The sequence below is a fragment of the Anabrus simplex genome, chromosome 11 (genome assembly GCF_040414725.1).
Source record: "Anabrus simplex isolate iqAnaSimp1 chromosome 11, ASM4041472v1, whole genome shotgun sequence".
NCBI classification, from domain to species: Eukaryota; Metazoa; Arthropoda; class Insecta; order Orthoptera; family Tettigoniidae; genus Anabrus; species Anabrus simplex.
The window spans coordinates 47,101,788-47,123,041 of NC_090275.1; the positions used below are offsets into that span (position 1 = coordinate 47,101,788).

The window sequence follows — 21,254 nt, forward strand, 5'->3', positions numbered from 1 at the left end:
ATAGATGACAAAGGATTTAAGGCGCTTCAGACTCATTTTCTGACTTAATGAAGTAGTTTGTAAAGAATCTGAAAGCACATTAAAGAATTTTGGAATGAAGTACAAGAAATTGTGTTTTGTTATGCTAAGTTTGGGCTTGTATAACTTTCAATGGTGGTACATCTTACTGCGTGTTGAATATTCATGTTTGATGTTCTCAAATTATATTTTTGTTTTTGTTAATATATTTGTATATTTTAAGGGCATAGAGCTGCTTTACATTAAATATATTTGCTTCAGCATATAATTGACTACTTGGGTATAATTCTTTCTTTCTGGTACATTATTCGTAATATAAGGTTTTGAACAACCTGTACTTTATGGATTACATTTTTGTAGGCTCCTCCCCATACCAATATTCCATAGCTAAGAACAGACTGAACTAAAGCGTAATAAACCTCCCTTAACAATTTCATACTGGATATGTATTTTAAATTGTGAAATATATAATTAGTTCTTCTGACTTTATTTTTTAAATTGATAATGTGACTTTTCCATTTCATGTTCGTTTCAATTAATAATCCCAAATATTTAACATTACTTATTTTATAAATTTTGGAGCAGATACATTTAAATTTACAGTTGATTTTGTGTACAGTCAAATCATTAAAATTGTTCCTTGTATCTGTTAATGAAAAATTTATAAATTTTGGTCTTCTTAATGTTTAAAAACAATTCATTTTTATCTAACCATGCTTTAACTTTAAACAGTGCTTGAGTTGCTATCTGTCTGACGAGATTCCAGCTATCACCCTCAACATAAACGACTGTATCATCTGCATATGTTACGATGGGCTTATGTTGGCCGTTTGCTACTGTTCTTTTCTAGATCATTAATAAAGAGAATAAACAATAATGGAACTAATACTGTGCCTTGTGGGACATCCTTATTATCTTCATTGGTGTGCTCAGAAATTCATTAATTTTGACATACTGTACTCGATCGGTCAAGTAACTCTCAAGCAAATCCAGCACCTTACCCCTATAGCCGTATTTTTCCTACTTCTGGAAGAGCAAGCGGTGTGACACACTATCGAATGACTTTTCAAGGTTGAGAAATATCCCTGTGGAAAGCAGAGAAAAATTAAAATTTTCATATATTCTCTTGATTAAGGTGGTTGTGGCATCAGTCGTTCCGAGATTTTTAATGAATCCAAACTGTCTGGGTGAAAGTATGTGGTGCTCTTCTATAAACTAGTAAATATTGTTCTTTAAGCATTTCTTGAATATTTTGGATATTGTTGTAGTTATCGAAATGGGTCTGTAATTTCTAATGTCATAAATATTTCCAGACTTGAAGGGGTTTTACTATTGTTCTTTTAAGCTGCTTTGGAAAGTAACCCAATCATTGATAATATTCAGAAATGGTTCCTTTAATGACTCTATATTTTCTTTAATAATTCAAGCCAAAATACTGCCCATTCCTACAGTTTTGTTTTCATGTACTTCACTCATTTTTTTTTTTTTTTTTTTTTTTTTTTTTTTTTTTTTTTGCTAGGGGCTTTACGTCGCACCGACACAGATAGGTCTTATGGCGACGATGGGATAGGAAAGGCCTAGGAGTTGGAAGGAAGCGGCCGTGGCCTTAATTAAGGTACAGCCCCAGCATTTGCCTGGTGTGAAAATGGGAAACCACGGAAAACCATTTTCAGGGCTGCCGATAGTGGGATTCGAACCTACTATCTCCCGGATGCAAGCTCACAGCCGCGCGCCTCTACGCGCACGGCCAACTCGCCCGGTGTACTTCACTCAAACATTTTCTCAGACTGTATTCTGTTACTGGTGCAAGGAAGCAAGTATGAGGGTTGCAAGCGATATTTAATGTGGAGTTGGAAATCTCTCAGTGGTTTTGTTAATGAAATAATTGTTAGTCATTTTTAAAAACTTCACCTTCATATCTGATTTCCCTGATCTCTTCTTTTCTAACTGACCTTTGTGTAATTTCATTGACTATGCCCCAGACCTTGAACAGTGCACAGACTCATGCAGCTTTTAATTCACAAATATATCAAGTTTGTTATCTAAATCATTGCTATTTAAGATATCTCCCCAATTGATTTTACTTTAATGATTTTTAAGCTCAAAATGATTTATTTTAAAGCAGTTACATAAAAAATTTAGTATATTACTAGGGACCGAAGCATTTTGAATGTTGAGCTTCTTACTATTATAGGATAATGATCTGAAATTTTACTTTGAGAGATGATAGACAGAATGTTGTCATTTCTCAATCTACTTTTAATCAAAGCATGATCAATACAGGATTTACTTGTACCAGATACTCTAGTAGGCTTGTTTATTAAGGACTGAAAATTACTTTCTTGCAACATGTTGAGATATTCGTCACACAACAAATTATAAAACAAATTAATTTAAAACACCACCAATCGATACTTTATTTCTTGCCTTTTGGCAGAATTATAAAAACATTATCATATCCAGGACATGTTTCGACCACTTAGTGGTCATCTTCAGCTATAAATAGCTTAGATGAAACAATTTGATTAGTAAGTACATTAAAATTTTAAATTACTTTCCCATGGGAACTTATAACTATTGCTTAAAGCGCTTGAAGTCTGAGGGGGAAGGAGAGATAAGGAGCGGATTTTAGTGATGTGGTGTGTAAAAAGGTACTTAAATTACAATTCGCATCTACGGTAATATTAAAAAACTTATTTTCTAATTGAACATATTTAAAAATCTTAAAATGTCTGTAATTAGGCTCTTTTTGTAAAAACGCTATGTGGCTTGATCTTGCTTATGTTAAAATTGATGTGTATAACAGTCTTCAAGTTTCTTATTGATTGTCTGTTGTGCTGATTATCTTCCTTGGAAGTTACTTTTTATTTTTAGTAACAGGTTGTGTTGAAATGTTAAATTACAATGGTCCTATGGTGACTTCTCTATTAAATTACGTGAAATGGCAGTCACTGTTTGTGATATTCATGTAATAGCTACGTTCTTGTTGTCATAATTAATTACTACTCTGAGAAATTTAAAGTCATCATACTCAACAATTTCCATTTCGTGTTCTAAACCATTTTTTACCATTAATACAATACCATCACATTTAACTGAACCCTCATTGTAATAAAATTTGTACAAGGCATGGTTATTTATATTATTCAGTGACCAACATGCTGTTAAAATTATGACATCAAACCTATGATCATACACCTTCAAAACAATGCCTAAGGCGTTCTTATTTTTCCTTATACTTCTAATATTAGTATGAAAAATTTCTAATATGCCAATACTTTTCCCTTCTGCATGCTTCTCCAATCTACTCATGCAATCTCTGATGCCCCTACTCATCTCTGAAAGAGGTTGGTATGTTACATAATGATCTTCTAAACCTATTCTGACTATTTACAGGAAAAGCTGATAGTCAGCTGCTAGTTATTACTAAGCTATTGGCTTTACGTCGCACCGACACCGATAGGTTTCATGGTGATGATAGGACAGGAAAGGGCTAGCACGGAGTTTGTACAGAGGGTTGGGGCAAGGTCAGTGCCCAGTAGGGTAATATATGAGCTAGTGAAGGTCAAGCAGGTAGACGAGAGCCATTCAGTCAAGCAGAGAAGAGAGAGAGAGATATGTCCTAGAAGTCACAAAACTCAATACAGAGTGTTACCAACTTACGGGTTAGTAAAATAAACACAAGTTTGATACGAGTAAGCTTATGGAATGCAACACAGATTAACGTTTTCCTTCCAGAATCAAAACATATTTTTTTCTGTCACCAACTTCCCTTTCTCCTACGAAACGTTAGTCTATTTGCTGTGGCAACTTTTAAGACTGAACCAAGATGAACGTCTGTCCATCTTACTGTATATTTCAAGCTTAAAAAAAAGGCAAACAGTTAAAACAGTCAAAGTCTTCAGTGTACTGACGACCAAAGATTTGCTATCTTGCTACTGAAGTTACTGTAACGGCAATTAAAATTTACTTTTGTCTCTTATCTTGTTACAGTTACACAGAAAATGCACGTAAACAGTCAGCTGATTTCAACGATCATCCAAAAACCCCGATGGAACGAGCTTTGTACTGGTGTGACTACGTTATTCGACATAAAGGTGCTCCCCATTTACATTCAGCTTCCATGGGCTTGATTAATGTCCTCATCTTCATTGTTGCAGTAATAGTTATTCTTACAATACTTACACGACGTTGCTACAAGGTACAAACAAAGAAAAAATCACGAGTGAGGTCGAAGCGGAGATGATCTATGAAAAAGCAGAGGCTGTAATAACTATAAGCTCTAAAACATCCTTTTAGACAACATTCACCGAGGTGGCCCGAGAGCCCTGTTCACCCGAGTTTGTTTGGGACCTATCATGTATTGTAGTTCAATGTGTGTGTTTTACCAAGCCAAGGGGTATACTTAAAAATAAAGTTAACTCCATCATTAAGTCAATGGTTACCTGAAGAGAAAGAGAGACAAACTCCTATTGTAAAAGAAGAAAGAAAAAAAGAAAAAAAAAACTTTTCAGGGCTATGCACGATGATTGTGGCTTTCAGTGCACAATTTGTTTAAGACGTCACTCTGCTATTTCTACGAGAGCTGCATAATTTCTGACCGCTGCAGTTGTCTTCTGAGAGTTCGAGGAAACACTGAAAACTTATCTGCAGTTTTTTGTTGAATACAACTTTCTGTGATTCAATACCCTGCCAGTGAAGGCAGGACTGACATGGTCAAGCCATTTATTTCTACTCCTGACTAACCAAGAGTTATTCAGTGATAGTGCACCCAAAAGTGAGTTTATAGCAACTGAAAAAATGTGAAAGTGACAATGAGACTCCTGTTGCTGCAGGAAAAGAAGCATAAACTTGACAACAATGGCTGGGAAACGTATGGTTTTTCACTCTGTGATTGTTTTGATTGTAGTAATAGTGGCTTGCATGAACCCTTTGACATTGAACTAAGATGTGATGATGGTTTTTATAAACTTGTTACTCCAGATATGATGAACTATAAGCAATAAAACAAACCTCTGGCATATGGTCAATGGTCAAAGAACAGTTACACCTTTATTTATTTGATATAAAATGCTTTTCTGCTTCCTTCAGTAGGAGGCTACCTCACAGACAAAGTTTACAATGCACGTATTTATCCACGTAATAGACACACTTCACTTTCCAGTTTTTATAGCAAAAAACGTAGGGTGAATCTTTGATGCGAGGAAAAATTTGTAATGAAAAGACATTAACCTCTTAAAACATGCCCCCTCTTGAACGAATAATAACACCAGCCTGTGAAAATTTCTTTTAATCTCCGGTGAAAGGTTGAAGAGGTGATTAACCCTCATTTAGGTGTGCTGCTTTCAAATATGTACACCATTTTTGCCTATCACGTACAGCTTTTTGCTATTTGAAATCCAAATTTGACATATTGTTGTAATTTCGATTGAAAACACCATAATAATGTAATTTTAATGGGACATGATCATATTGCAATGAATATAAAAAAAGTAACATGTTCATTGCTAGAATGCATGATTCTCCCTACAAGAACACTATTGTTTGCTGCACTTTGATGTGAATGAACACTGTGTTGTTTTGCGTTTGTGTTCTTCAGTAGTGTTATCTCGCACTAGACACCAACAGTAATCTGACATCATGGAGACGTCCCATCGCCCCAGATACCTTTGTTCCATTTCTTTTAGATCCTGATGAAACCACTCGCCATGTTCCTTGGTGAATGCTCCTAAATTTGCAAGAAAATAATCCAGATGACTGTGCAGGAAATGTAATTTTAAGCTCATGTGGCAGCTCAATTTCTGGAAGTTGTACAGCATGGTTTCCATAATTTGTGTTTAGTTGACGTCTTTAACATCACCGAATTTGCTACAAACATCCTTGAATGATTCCCATGCCTGAAACTGTGTTTCGTTCATCATCGTACTGAATGACGGATCTTTCATAAGCTTCCGAATTTGGGGGCCGTCAAAAACACCTTCCTTAATCTTGGCATCCAACAGTCCTGGAAATTTCTGTCAGAGGTACCGAAAGCAGGGACTGCCTCTATCCAAACTCTTCACGTACTGCTTCATAATTCCCAATTTAATATGTAAAGGGGCAATAACACACTTTGGGGATCAATTAATGGATGATTTACTATGTTTTTTCTCCAGACACGAACTGTTTCCTCTTAGGCCACTCAAGGCATGATCCCTGTCCTGAGAGTCCCACTCAAACAGGAAACACGGGAACTTTGTATATCCTCATTGTCGCCCTAATATGATACCGCACACTTTTAAATCACAGCACAGTAACCATCTGCGTTCACTGAAGTTCAGTTTCTGCAACATCATAGATAAATTGTGATAGTTTTCACAAAGAGATGTTGAATGGGCGACTGGCACTGAAGCAAGTTTATTTCCATTGTGCAGAAGAACACCTTTGAGACTTCTTTTACTGGCATCAATAAATAGACGCCAGTCCTTTGTTTGGTAAATAGTTCCAAGATGATGAATCAAGCCAGGGATATCACAGCAAAACACAAGTTCGTCTTCATGAACAAAAAACTGCCGGAATTCTTCCTCCTGATTTCTGTAACAATATGATTTTGTCCCAGGAAGTAAAAAATTTCTCTTTTTTAATCTTGATCCTAAAAGTTAGTGAGGCCTAGGTCACGCGCCAAATCATTTAAGTCACACTGATTATAAAGACGTGGAGTTACATCCTCAACATCTGGTACAAAGGTATCACCATCACCATCCTCCGCACTTGAAGATGATGAAGGCACACTCTCTGGTAATTATATTGGTGGTTTTTGGACAGGAATATCGGGTCCATGTGGTACGGGGGTTATGGCAAATGGAAGGCAGGGATACGCAATGTGCTTTTTGTTTTTCGTATTGAACTCAGACACTTTATATACACAAAAATAACATTCGTCAAAATGATTTCTTTGTTCCCGCCAAGCCATTGGGATTCCGAATGGCACTGACGGGAACAACCCATTGTACCATTGCCGCAGGTTTTCTGCACATGTTTTACACACAATATGGGTTGCGAAATTCTTGTCCTGATTACCTAACTTCATGTTAAAATATGCCAAATACAGGCTTTTTATAAATGGTGTAATATTTTGCTTCTGGCCTTTAATTGTATACTGGCCACAGAAAGAGTTGGGATTGTTCACACATTTTTGCCTCTGAACATCACTGCCACTTGCCATTTTAACACAAACTCACTTATTCACTCAACTGACTTCAAGTGCATAATGTAACTTGTAGACAAAGGTGTGACAAACGTTCTCAGATTCTCTTCTCAGACTATGGAGGAATGAGATCTTGGTGTTTTGACCTTGCCTGACATTGCGCATGCGCAAACTGTAACTGTTATAATTGTTCTTCCGCTGTTCCTGTATGATTCCCACTCCGCTTCAAAACAGAGCACATACGATATTTTCTCTCAGACATGCCCATACCTGCATTCCATACAACCAATCCAAACATCATTTACAACAATGAAGCTCCATTAGCATAAATATGAGATTGACTTGTGACAATCTATATATGATATGAAACAACTGATATTATTTTTTACATAAGGACACTAAATGTAATGTATATCACATACAATTACTTTCACAGAAAATTTTTGCAGGCCGGTGTAATCGATAGCATCTGTAGCAGTATACCAAACAAATAGCAACCACAAATGACGTACTGATGGTTTTGCTACAAACAAGTTTATAATCAATTGATAACTTGTATCAGCAGTGTAACTTATAGGGTTGCCAACTTTTGGTAAATCAAAAGAGGGACACACCTTCCCCTCCTCTACATATATGAAAAGCCGAAGTTGAATATGTAATTCTAACAGCTTAAAAAAGTATAAGATTAAGTACATATGTTTCAATATTGGTGACTTAATACTATCAATCAGTCAGTTATTACTGGTCTGCAGTTAGGGCAGTCGCCCAGGTGGCAGATTCCCTATCTGTTTACCTAGTCTTTTCTTAAATAATTGCAAAGAATTTGGAAATTTATTGAACACCTCCCTTGGTACATTATGAACTTCTTTTCTTGGCACGAAGGCGTCTATTCGCACTTGTACAAAACTAATTCAAGAGATAGTGGGTCAGAACCCCACTGTCAGCACCCTGAAGCTGGTTTTCTGTTGTTTCCCATTTTCACACCCAGCAAATGCTGGAGCTGTACCTTAATTAAGGCCACGGCCGCTTCCTTCCCACTTCCTTGTCTATCCCTTCCAATCTTCCCATCCCCCACAAGGCCCCTGTTCAGCATAGCAGGTGAGGTAAACACTAACTGAAAAAAATGAATTATTTTATTTTTATTATCACGAATAAGACACAACAGGTTATTTTGAACTTCGAATGTTCTGCTCGTTAATAATCACGTACCATACATTGACATACTGTTTTGTGACGTGCAGAATCGAGCGCTCGCATGCAATTCCACGCTGATCGAGGCACTGCTTCTACATGACAGTCAAACTAAACATTTAAACTCTGATGTAACATGTGCAGTTAATGCTGACAATAATTACTATGTTCGTTTGTAATCTGTTTACCCTCCAGGTTCGGTTTTACCCTCGGACTCAGCGAAGGATCCCACCTCTACCGCCTCAAGGGCAGTGTCCTGGAGCTTCAGACTCTGGGTCGGGGGATACAACTGGGGAGTATGACCAGTACCTCGCCCTGGCGGCCTCACCTGCTATGCTGAACAGGGGCCTTGTGGGGGATGGGAAGATTGGAAGGGATAGACAAGGAAGTGGGAAGGAAGCGGCCGTGGCCTTAAGTTAGGTACCTTCCCGGCATTTGCCTGGAGGAGAAGTGGAAAACCACGGAAAACCACTTCCAGGATGGCTGAGGTGGGAATCGAACCCCTCTCTACTCAGTTGATCTCCCGAGGCTGAGTGGACCCTGTTCCAGCCCTCGTACCACTTTTCAAACTTTGTGGCAGAGCCGGGAATCGAACCTGGGCCTCCGAGGGTGGCAGCTAATCACACTAACCACTACTATGTATTTAAATAAATAGATTTACAGTGTTTACATTTTCATTTGGAGCAGCCAAAGACTCAATGTGTATTAATATTATGGGTAACTAAGTACATATCTAGGTTTGTTAGCCAGCAGTCTGTAAAAACGGCAGGGCAATGCACCCATTAAAAAGCTCCTACGGGGAACACTGCACAGTATTCCCTGGCTGTCGTAAGAGGCAATGGAAAGGGGGATCAGGGCCTCTCAACTTAGCAGCATGGGTTGGTGATCATAGTTCACCTAGCTGAGTCTGGCAATGCATGTACTTATTTGTGTCAGGCTCCTCATTGTTTAGCCTCCCTTGGTCAACTCTTGCTCTCTTCTGACCCCGATGGTATTAGATTTTCGAGGCCTAAAGAGTCTTTCATTTTCATGCCCATTGTGGCCCTATCCTTGCTTTTGCCACTACCAGCTTGCAATACCATCATCAGGAAAATGACAAGTAGGAACTGGGTTGCTCAACCTCAGATATTAAGAAACTCAGCCCTGGGATTATGTGTGTCTGCTGCACAGTATGCTGCACCAGTATGAGGTGGTTCTTCACATCTGAAACAGGTTGATGTCAAAGTTAATAAAACTGCAAGGACTGTGTCCGTATTTCTGATAGGAACTACTGTATGGTACAGAAACAGAAGGAACAGTGGAAAGGAACTGCACCTGCAAGTGGAGAAATGCATGAAAGAATTAAGTCCCGGCAGTGATCAAACCTACTGGCATCGAAGACTTTACACTTTGCAAAAGTGGGTGTGGAATGATGCAAGACCACAATCCACAGACGAGACCTCCTACCAGCTGATTCTGATGTGTGGTGCTGTGCAACATCTGGAACATTTGATGACATGAGCACAGCTAGGACTTCCCTCTACAGTTCTAGATACTGTGCTAGCCAGTGACGCAGCCACTGCTATGTTTTTGAAAACTGTTTGATTGGACACAAATTTATACATATACCAATACTGAGTAAGTTGGCCATACGATTTGAGTCATGTAGCTGCGAGCTTGCATTTGAGAGAGGGCGGGTTTGAAGCTCGCTGTCAGTTATCCATTTTCAAACCAGTCAAATGCTGGGGGGGCTGTAGCTTAATTAAGGCAACAGTAGTCTCCTTCCCCATCCTAGCCCTTTTCTACCCCATTGACGCCATAATCTGTCTGTGTTGGTGAGATGAAAAACACATGGCAAAATACATACACCAAATATACAAAGATTTCTAAGAAAAAAGTCATTTCACACTGCTCATAATTATCTCCTCACAAATTCTCTCAAATGCCTTTACCCTCCTAATTTCACCATTCTCCACTTCTAGAAGTTGATGGAAGGCTGGTGTTTCATATTTGAACTGGAAATACCTGTCATACAGTATTACATACCCAGAGGTCTTTTGAACAAATGCCCAAGTTTTGAGGAAAAATATTCTAATAATTTGCTACATTAAAGGATGAAATGTTGTTAGTATAATTTATGAATTAGTATGCTGTGGTGTTTGGCCTACGTTCACATTACAAATAGGTTAGACCTAAACAAGTGCCAATCCACCTCATATCACCCATTCGTCTCCTCTTTCTGCTGCTTTTCCTACAACGTGGCGCAGCAGATACAAGCTGTGTTACACATGTAGACTTGGCCATGTTTTACAGCCGGATGCCCTCCCTGACACCAACACTATGGGGAATGTACCTCATTCTACCCTAGCATTTATGAAAAGACCATAATAAATTAAACATATCTCTGTAATTACCAAAATGACAAATTTGAGTTTAGGCCTATACTTTCTTCTTTCTTTCTTAATCCGTTTACCTTCCAGAGTTGGTTTTTCCCTTAGACTCAGCGAGAGATCCCACTTCTACCGCCTCAAGGGCACTATTTAGGCCTATCCTACTTATCAAGTAAAGTAGTTTTTTTTTTTCTTTCTTTCCGGAAGTCGTTTGCAACCCAGCAGTTATAAAAAACCGTAACTAATGAAAACAGAACAAGAGACTAAACAACAAAACATTCTAGTAAACTGACCGAGTTCAGTTTTTCCACTGTTACTGAGGGGATAACTAAAGGTAGGCCTAAATAAGAAAAGGACAGGAATCTTAGTATGAACGTAGATGGAACTGCAGTTTTAATATCATCACCATCTTTTACGGTGGAATTCGAGTTAAGAACTGATACCATGGTTGTGAAAATAAAGGATTCGTTATTACTTTCGGATATTCAGGCGTACGTCCAACAACTTTTAAATAAAGAAATACGTTTGTTCAGTAGACATACCGACTACAGGACCAGGCAGAAGTACCGGGTTGCCTAAAAATCCCTTGAATATATAAATATTACGGTAATCCAGAAAACATCTTTCGAATCAATAAATCCTTACCTTTATCATCACTAGCTTCCTTTATTAGAAACAAATTTATTCGATTTCTTGAAAAGAAGTAACTCAGAAAACGCCAGCAACATAACCTTTCACGATTGAAATAATGAGTTTTACTTTTAACATTGATCTTGGAAGAACACTGCATGTTATAGATAATACAATAATTTTTCTCTCATCATCTATTCTACGGCAAGAGCACAAAAACTCGCATAATACCTAAACGAACGAAAGGCATTAGAACGCGTGACGCCGGTCTATGTAAGACTGGTATGACAGGTGTTTATTGTTGTTGGGGTTACTAGACATCAAAATTAAAACACTTCAAAGAATATAAAATGTGTAATTACATTCTTCCGCAACATGATATATAATACAAGTACGAAACTGAATTTTCATGTGCCTCCTTAGCTCAGTGGCAGAGCACTGGTCTTGTAAACCAGGGGTCGGGAGTTCGATCCTCCCAGGGGGCTGGGGTCACCTAACCATACCCTTTTTTGTCGGTTATTTGCGGAAACAATCCTGGTTTACATTCAATTCAATCTCAATTCTACGGCTGCATTGTTCTATTCCTGTCAATTATTAAATATACTGCCATCTCGACATAACCTTGGTGATATACACCTCCAGGTGCTGTGAACTCCCGTGGTCCCATGGTGTAATGGTTAGCACTCTGGACTTTGAATCCAGCGATCCGAGTTCAAATCTCGGTGGGACCTGAAAGTTAATTTTAATTTTTTTTTAAAAAACATTTTCACTTCTTGGTGTATTTCATTCCGTAATATTATGTTCATGAACACAAACACTAATGGACATCACAATTTTATGTAAATAGAGTTCCATGGTAAGATCGGCATACGCCTGCCGAAATCTAGTTTTACCAAACGTAAGAATGATCAGATGAATGTCTATCAGTAAAATGTAATAAGTACTTAATATATTGATCAAATATTTATCTCTGTCTATATGAAATGTTAATTACCAGTAATTCCGTACTATTTCGCCGCGTTTATTTTCCTTGACCTATCCTGCATAACTTATAACATTTGTCCAGGTCTGAAACATCTCTGGAAGTAAAAGATGCATATTCAAATTGTGCTAGATAATATATATAATTTTATTAAGAATTATATCGTATTTGTGGAGAAACAAACATGGAGGCACCGTTGATATATAAACAGACTGTAAGGGCCTAGCCGTCGTCTTCCCCAGTGGCGCAATCGGTTAGCGCACGGTACTTATAAGACAGTATCCGAGAGATGCCGGGGTTGTGAGTTCGAGCCTCACCTGGGGAATGTTTTTTAATTTCTAATTTATTACATACAAGGTTCAAGTGTAATTTCCTAATGACATTTTATGAAGGAAAGTGTGCTATAATGCATTTCCTTGTATAGTATATGGCATTTTTAAGATATGGGTAGAATTGCTCAAGGTAGCAAATTCGTCGGGAATCTATACTTATGTTGCGGATTTTCTTTGAGAAAATACGATTCCTGGAAGACGTTTAAGACCACTTTATTATTTCAAATAACAAGATCCCGGTCTCCTATTTCTGTTGGTACTAGGAAAATGGGCGTTCTGTTGGTGCTTCAACAAAGGCTGGTATTTCCTTTTAAACAGAACTGAAATGTGTGGTTACACATCTTCCTCAAATGTTTATTAATGATCATTTTTTGGCCATTTACCTAGATGTTATGCCCCTTTAAATAATAATAATAATAATAATAATAATAATAATAATAATAATAATAATAATAATAATAATAATAATAATAATAATAATAATAAACATCATCATCATCATCGTCGTCATCATGAACATGTTTTTTCATTTGTTGTCTTTGGTGACACATTTGGTGTTTACCCGACAAAATTCATTAAATCTCAGCCATAGACGCCCAAGAGAGTTTCGGTTTACTCGGTCTGCCATCTAGTGGGCCTGGAGTAAAACGGAACGTCGAAATTGACGAGCAGACAGCCAGATGGTGTCAAATTGAAATGTCTGCACACGGTAGCTGAAGCCATACGATTATTATTATTATTATTATTATTATTATTATTATTATTATTAACTACCGGTGGTGTATAAATATAACTCACCAAACACACACCACTATGCATTTTAATAGCCCTACTTTTTAAATTATATTATGATAAAAGACCATGCCTCTTACATCATTGTGATGCATTTTCACAAATGGCGTAAATTATGAGGTAAATATAATTATTTCAAGACCAGAGAGTGTATGGAACTTTATTTGGGGAAAAGCAGCTGCGAATGAGGGCAACAACAATACACTGACATATACATATTGTATTAGCAAGAGCTATTATTCAAAACAACGTTAATCCATGGAATAGGTATAAGACAGAATTTCCCTGTTTTTGCATTGTAGGTTCTATACGCCTATAAATGCCTTTGCTGGCGGGACCTAGTGTTTACACTGCACTAAGTCTTCTGGTATGGGCTACAGCAATTTTGTTACTTTCACTGATCTGTCTCTGTCTTATACTTGGCTTTGACAATATGAAAGTGACTAAGGTATGAGCGATGCTAGAAATGCCATTCCTTACGCAGCCAGTCCCTGCTATGAATGGTGTGAAACTGTTGCTCATAGGGTCGGTTGGTGCATGCATTTCAGTGGGCTTGGCAGACTGATATGTAATAGCAACTTCTGGCTCGGTGAGGAAAGCAACGGGAAACCACACCACTCCTCATTTCCCTAGTACGCCTCTTCAGTGATGCCTAGGCCATCTATGACAACTCATGGTGGAAATGTTGAGGATCCAACCAGCCTTCGGGCTGATGACTAAACATACATACGCCTATAAATACACAGCTCCCACAATGTGGATTTTACGAACATTTTCATAACAATTGTTCACGTATTTTGAATTCTCTTCCCGTTTCTTTTTTGAAACAATTTGAGCGTAAAAGATATAGTTTTCTTGTAACACCAGCAAATCACGATGCATCAACATTAAGAAACTCCATTTAATCGCCCCACTCTTGAATAAGCCCCTGGAATAACTGTCATTACATGAGGTAGTGTTGCCGTATTTGTACGTGTTGGCAGACAGCTCTTGTGCGAGAAATGGCTCTTACGGGCGCTAGCCCATGACGTTATCAGATAGCGCAAGCCTGGAGGGGTGTAGGGGTTCTACAGTACACGTTCGTAACTACGATACTCCGTACGATCTATGCATATATTCTTTGATATGAGTTCTTGGTTCAGGGTACTTACAGGGGTTAGACAAGGCTGTAATCTTTCACCTTTGCTGTTCGAGGTTTACATGGGTCATCTGCTGAAAGGTATAAAATGGCAGGGAGGGATTCAGTTAGGTGGAAATGTAGTAAGTAGTCTGACCTATGCTGACGACTTGGTGTTAATGACAGATTGTGCCGAAAGCCTGCAGTCTCATATCTTGCAACTTGAAAAAAGCGTGCAATGAGTATGTTATGAAAATTAGCCTTTCGAAGATTAAATTGATGTCAGCAGGTAAGAAATTCAACAGAAATGAATGTCAGATTGGTGATACAAAGCTGGAACAGGTAGGTAATTTCAAGTATTTAGGTTGTGTGTTCTCCCAGGATGGTAATATAGTAAGTGAGATTGAATCAAGGTGTAGTAAAGCTAATGCAGTGAGCTCGCATTTGCGATCACCAGTGTTCTGTAAGAAGGAAGTCAGCTCCCAGACGAAACTATCTTTACATCGGTCTGTTTTCAGACCAACTTTGCTTTACGGGAGCGAAAGCTGGGTGGACTCGGGATATCTTATTCATACATTAGAAGTAACAGACATGAAAGTAGCGAGACTGATTGCTGGTACAATCAGGTGGGAACAATGGTAGGAGGCTACTCGGAATGAGGAGATGAAGGTTAAAGTTAGGAATGAACTCGATGGATGAAGCTGTACTCATAAACCGGCTTCGGTGGTGGGGTCATGTGAGACTAATGGAGTTTAAAGATAACAGGTATAGAACTAAATGAGGCCACAGCACTAGTTGCAAATATGGCGACGTTTATTAAATTCACAGAGGCTTGCAGACTGAACGCTGAAAGGCATAACGGTCTGTATGTATGTATGTATGTATGTATGTATGTATGTATGTATGTATGTATGTACGTATAAGGACGTACATAATTAAATGTGCTCAACACGGAGTTTATATAAAATGAGCGAAATACCGTGCTTTGTAATCACCGTATAACAGGAAAATAAATGCTTACTTTAAAGGTAGCCATAAGCAATAAAAAACAAAATAACAATTTATTTTTTAGAGATTTAACATTCTCAACCCTCCTATGAACAATTATGAAGCAGAATAATGCCGACTACTATGTTGCTACTACATTTCTTCTCTAGCGAAATGTTATACTTTTACAAATTTAAACAAAATAAAATAGGCTATGATAAAAGTAGCATTTCTTCAAGCAACCACGTTGATACAGAAGTACGCAAATACAAACACACATTAAAAAATTACTGTGTCAAACCTCACACCTATATAGATATATGTTTCAACCATTACTTGTAGACTAAAACAGGTAACTGGAGGCTAATCATCGATAGCCGTGCACAATACTGAGTCAGCAACGTGGGGACTATGCCCTTTCGAAGTGGAACAAGTGATTACGGAAAAGGTAAAAGGTGGGGAAAGCAGGGCTGTTACTGAGTTTTCAGACAGGTGATTTATGAGTATGAGTAAGTCGAACGAATCTCGCAGAGTAGTTGCAGCGGAGTCGAAAGTGCAGGGTCCTGTGATGTATTTTTCAAAATACATGACATTTCGACTTCTTTATTTAGAAAATTGGGACTTTATGTAAAATAGAAGGGATATATTAAGATGTAAGAATATGAGAAATAAATCCATCACATATTATAAGCTACAATCACACTTGTTTGTAATAATAATAAAATTATAATATTATCTAGCCAGTCGGCCGTGCGGTTAGGGACGCGTAGCTGTGAGCTTGCATTGGGGAGACAGTGGTTTGGAACCCCACCCTGTCGGAAGCCCTGAAGATGGTTTTCTGTGGTTTGCCATTTTCACACACGGCCATTTCCTTCCCAGTCCTAGCCCTTTCCTGTCCCATCGTCGCTATAAGACCTGTGTGTGTCGGTGCGTCGAAAATCCAATTGTAAAATAATATTATACACCTTCAAAATAAACAAAGAAATCCCTTCACCACCAAGCATGGTGTTTACAGTCCTAATGGAACTTGACAAGCCAAGCGATCGCTCCTCAACCCGAAGATCTGCAGGTTACGAGGAGATGCGTGGCCAGCGCGACGAATTATCTCGGCCGTTATTCTTGCCATTCTAGACCCCCCCCCGTCAGATAATTCCTCAATTGTGCTCACGTAGGCTGAGAGGACCTCGAACTAGCCCTCATATCCAGGTGAAAATCTCCTACCTGGCCGGGAATCGAACCCGGGACCTCCTAGTAAGTGGCAGCTCTTTATTTTGGAACCGTGGGGCCAGCACACAGAGAAAAATTCAAAATGCATAAGAGTAGGCTATTTATCAGTCTTTAATGAACTTGTTATATATATTTTGATATTTAGGCATAGAACTTAACACACGACAAACCCTAGAATGTGTTTGTACAATATTGTTAAAGCCTTCACTGTCTCAGTTTTCAGCAGGCTTTTCTCATTAGTCCACAGTGCATTCATTAACCTTTTACAGTACCAAGTTGTATTCGCCCTTATGCATGCCCATCCCGGGTTTTTCTTGATTATTTTTAGGAATGGCTGAAATTGAAAAAAGAGAACATTACAAAATATGAAAGGAAAACATTAATGATTGTTATATATTGTCTCTTTCACCGGGAGTAAAAAGTTTCTACAGATTTATTCACTTCGAATTCGTTTTCACTACCGTTATAAAAACCGCACATACCGTTATTCCCGACAATATCTAAAATTTCATCATACTTTCATTACTCCTGGATACAGACATGTAGGAAGATAGAATACAGCAATGTTGAGCACAAGGTATATAATTATGATAAACATATTGTAAACTGATGAATCGAATGGAATGTCGTCTTCACAGGGCGCTGCTCAGCTCCGTGGCTAAATGCTAGCCTTGTGACGAGGGGTCTCGGGTTCGAATTCCGGCTGGGGTGGTGGTTGGGATGGTGGAAAATATGTTTAGTTCCGAGTTGTGTCGGGCGTGACACGTTCCACAAGTGCATTGAACATAAACTTATAAGGCCTTTTAGGTTTTTAATATTTGTATCTTGCTTTCTAAAATGAACAAACTCTTCACACCATTTATCACTGACACTTTGATATTTCATTTCACTCTACACTTCACCTTTGAATTCACAATATACAGGATATAACAATAAGGCACGTGCAGACTTTCAGAACATATTCCTCACACGTAGAAGAAGAAAATATGGTGTATAGACATGGGCCTGGAAACACTTTATTTCTATTGTTACGAATAAAACTCCATTTGTTTCATTACTCTAATTTATTTCAGGATGGCCTAATAAATGCGCACACACACACACACACACACACACACACACACACATTTAAACACAAACACTTAAAACCAGTTATGAATCGCCATACTAATTACCTATCTATTTGCCAATCTCTCTACCTTATGGCGCAGCAAGGGTCCAGTCCGTTCCTTTACCTGGGATACTAATCCTTACTTTCACTTTCCCAAAGTCCAGTCACCCAGTGGCGGCTGGTGGTTTAAAAGTTCAGTGGTGCACAATTTTTACCATTGATACTAGGGCAGATCAGAAAATAAGTTGCACTTCCCAGTTATGGCCATTTATTACACCACATATACAACTGCAACAAACTATAAAGACATACACTGTAACGCCACTTTTCCACATAGTTTCCAAGACTCTCCAAACATTTCTGCGAACGCACAACCAACTTGTCGATGCCGGATGCATACAAATTTCCTCCAGCGTTCTGCAACCACTCGGAGACAGTGGCTTTCACCTCCTCATCGGTCTTGAAACGTCGACCACCGAGCTCCGTTTTGAGCTTACCGAACAGATGAAAGTCACATGGCGCTAGGTCGGGACTGTAGGGTGGATGTTGCCAGACCTCCCACTTGAAACGCTGCTGCAGTTCTCTCGTTTGGCGGGTCTTGTGAGGTGTTGCGTTATCGTGCAACAAAATCACACTGGCGCTCAATTTCCCCCGACTCTTCTCTTTAGTCGCTTTACGCAACCGGTGCAACGTTTGACAATACGACGCCGCGTTGATCGTCGTTCCTTTCGGCATGAATTCCATGTGCAACAAACCCTCCATGTCAAAGAACACTGTCGCCATAACCTTACCGGCTGAAGGTTGAACCTTAGCCTTCTTTCGTTGTGGTGATGAGGGGTGCACCCATTCCATTGACGTTCGCTTCGTTTCGGGGGTGAAGTGGTGGACCCACGTTTCGTCGCCTGTGACGATTCGCCACAGAAACCCGTTGCCGTCTGCGGCATAGCGTTGCAAAAATGCCAGGGAGGATAGGAAACGTTGTCCCTTGTGCTCATCGATGAGAACACATGGGGCCCATCGTTGACACAGCTTACGATATCCAAGGGCCTCGTGAACAATGGCGAACACACTGCCATACGACATGTTCAGCTGCGTCGCGATTTCTCTCCGTTTAATGCGCCGGTTCTGTCTGATGATCGCATTCACACTGTTGACCTTTGCACGGGTCCTGGACGTTGCGGGCCTGCCTTCGCGATGTTTGTCCGTGATATCCGTGCGTCCGGTTTCGAATTGCTGACACCACTTTACGATACCTTGTCAGGAAATGGTCCGCTCCCCATAAACAGCACTAATTTCACGATGAATATGCGTGCAATTCTTCCTTTTGGCCCATAGGAATCGGATTGTCGCACGCACGTCATATTTGGAGTGAACGTCCAGTTGACGCGCCATTGCATTTGGCCGTTATTCACACAATACTAGACGAGACAACACAGCGAGCTGCCTAACAGACGTTCGGGCAGTGTCTGTCCCTTTCTCCGCTGTGCCCACGTTTGCGACACACAGCGCGCTGCTGCGGCGCGTTAGTGCAACTAACCTTTTGATCCACCTACGTATAATATGATTACAGGCTAATTTTCAAATCCAGATACATCAACAATACTTTTATATTATTAAAAATAGAACAAATATTTTACATTTCTGTTTTCAGGAATATTACTACAACCCAGTAACATTTTTTCATTTAAAAACTCTTTTACCATATTGAAATGAAACACTTTGAGGTAAGCTAATTCCGGTATTGAAAAAATCCTTTTGTAATGTATCTGATTTCGAAATTAAACGTCGCGTGGCCTTCCCATTCGTTTCACCTCGGATTTTTCTTCGGCACTCCGTTGCGGAAACGGTCCAGACATTAAAGACTGCACCGAATTCGTGATCTGGCAAAATACCACTATCTGATAAAAAACGCACAATAATAAAAACACACGCTGACACAAATGTTTACACAGTGAAATCAATACTTAGCTTGTACGCACATAACAAAGCTCACAACTATACTGAAAGAAATGGCGGTTTTTATTTTCAAATTTAAAGCCATTAGTTATATATCCAGCAGATGAACTTCCATCCAATGTCGCTAGATGACATCCCTGTTCTATAACAGATTCGCACATTGAGCAACAGCGGTCTCTGGCGACTTTGCTAGTAGTTGGCTACGTAGGAGCACGGCCGACTGAATCCCTCGCTGCGCTCCTTATACCTACAGCGACGCATCAAGTCGGCCGTGGTAGGAGGAGCCAGGTTGATAAACCTCCATTTAAGCAGTGTATAAGAAGTCACGCCGATCTTTTCCTCTCCCCGCGCACCCCTCTGGCAGCCAGGGTTTCATTCTACCACAGGTTAACTCTCTGCTGCAAACTTTTCGGCTCCTGCAGTGAACATCTAAGAGTACCGGCTTGTAAAGTCTCCTGTAGTCAATATTTGATCTTTCAAACTCTTGAAAGGTTTGTCTTCTTGAATGAAAATACAGTAGTTGAGTAATCCAAATTAAAAAACCTTACGTAGAATAAACATAAAAAATTAATGAGGATAGCGCAAACCTGCAATCTTACGGGGCAACCGCCCATGCAATCACCTCCTACAGCCACTGTGCGTAGACAGCTGGATTTGAACACAGTGCCACTGGCTATACAAAATACGACGACTGTTCCTTGGTTCGACTCCAGTTATACTTCACACAGTCACATGCAGTGTGCAACCAAACAGCTCAACAGGATTCAACAGGACAATACTCACAACAGTGAACATTAACACAGGTCCATTTACATTCACACTCGCGACAGCGGCTTCCCTCTCTGTCTCACGCAGAAATACAAGAACACACAGTATAGTCCTTCGTTCCGTTGATCCAGTCCACACACTCATTGGTCTCTCCGACACCACAACAACAGCTCCTGGTTCAGACCTCGGTGGGACACTGGCGACTGCCAACACCTCTGTCGCCCTCAGCCCAGCCACCGAATCTCAACTCACTGAGTATCACACTGACTCCCCCACGGAGTCACTCTGACTCCGAGTCCAACACTGACTGACTCTCCGCTGCTAGCCTCCCTTTTTATAGCTCGCGAGATTTGATCCAGAAATTTCACGATGTCACTACAGGCAGAACATTCCCGTTGAACCTCCAAGGACCTCACAGCTAAGCCGGCCGCCGAGAACAATGCACGGAAAGGCTGGCTCCACCCCACAGGCCGGCTGGGAGATTCCAGGTCGTCTGAGTCACCAACCCCCTCCTGGAAGTACCGAAAGGAGCTACCATGGGGCTGGCACGTAATACTATGTTTAAACTCACTTTCTACAACTGTACAT

At 39.6% G+C, this 21,254-nt stretch overlaps 1 protein-coding gene and 3 non-coding genes across 5 annotated transcripts in view; all 4 read left to right on the forward strand.

The window, feature by feature from the left end:
• Positions 1-4,390, forward strand: part of LOC136883542 (UDP-glycosyltransferase UGT5) — a 63,217-nt gene extending 58,827 nt beyond the window's left edge. For both annotated transcript variants that reach the window (XM_068229760.1, XM_067155917.2), the window contains one exon: positions 4,012-4,390. In XM_068229760.1, the coding sequence (XP_068085861.1) occupies positions 4,012-4,264 (253 nt within the window). In that variant the 3' untranslated portion in view covers positions 4,265-4,390. The remainder of the gene's footprint in view (positions 1-4,011) is intronic.
• A 7,417-nt stretch (positions 4,391-11,807) lies between these two features.
• On the forward strand, positions 11,808-11,879 carry TRNAT-UGU (transfer RNA threonine (anticodon UGU)). The gene has a single exon. It is a non-coding gene; the product is annotated as a tRNA-Thr (tRNA).
• A 174-nt stretch (positions 11,880-12,053) lies between these two features.
• TRNAQ-UUG (transfer RNA glutamine (anticodon UUG)) lies at positions 12,054-12,125 on the forward strand. Its single transcript has one exon. It is a non-coding gene; the product is annotated as a tRNA-Gln (tRNA).
• A 486-nt stretch (positions 12,126-12,611) lies between these two features.
• Positions 12,612-12,701, forward strand: TRNAI-UAU (transfer RNA isoleucine (anticodon UAU)). The gene is given in 2 exon segments: positions 12,612-12,649; positions 12,666-12,701. It is a non-coding gene; the product is annotated as a tRNA-Ile (tRNA).
• The last annotated feature ends 8,553 nt before the right edge of the window (positions 12,702-21,254 follow it).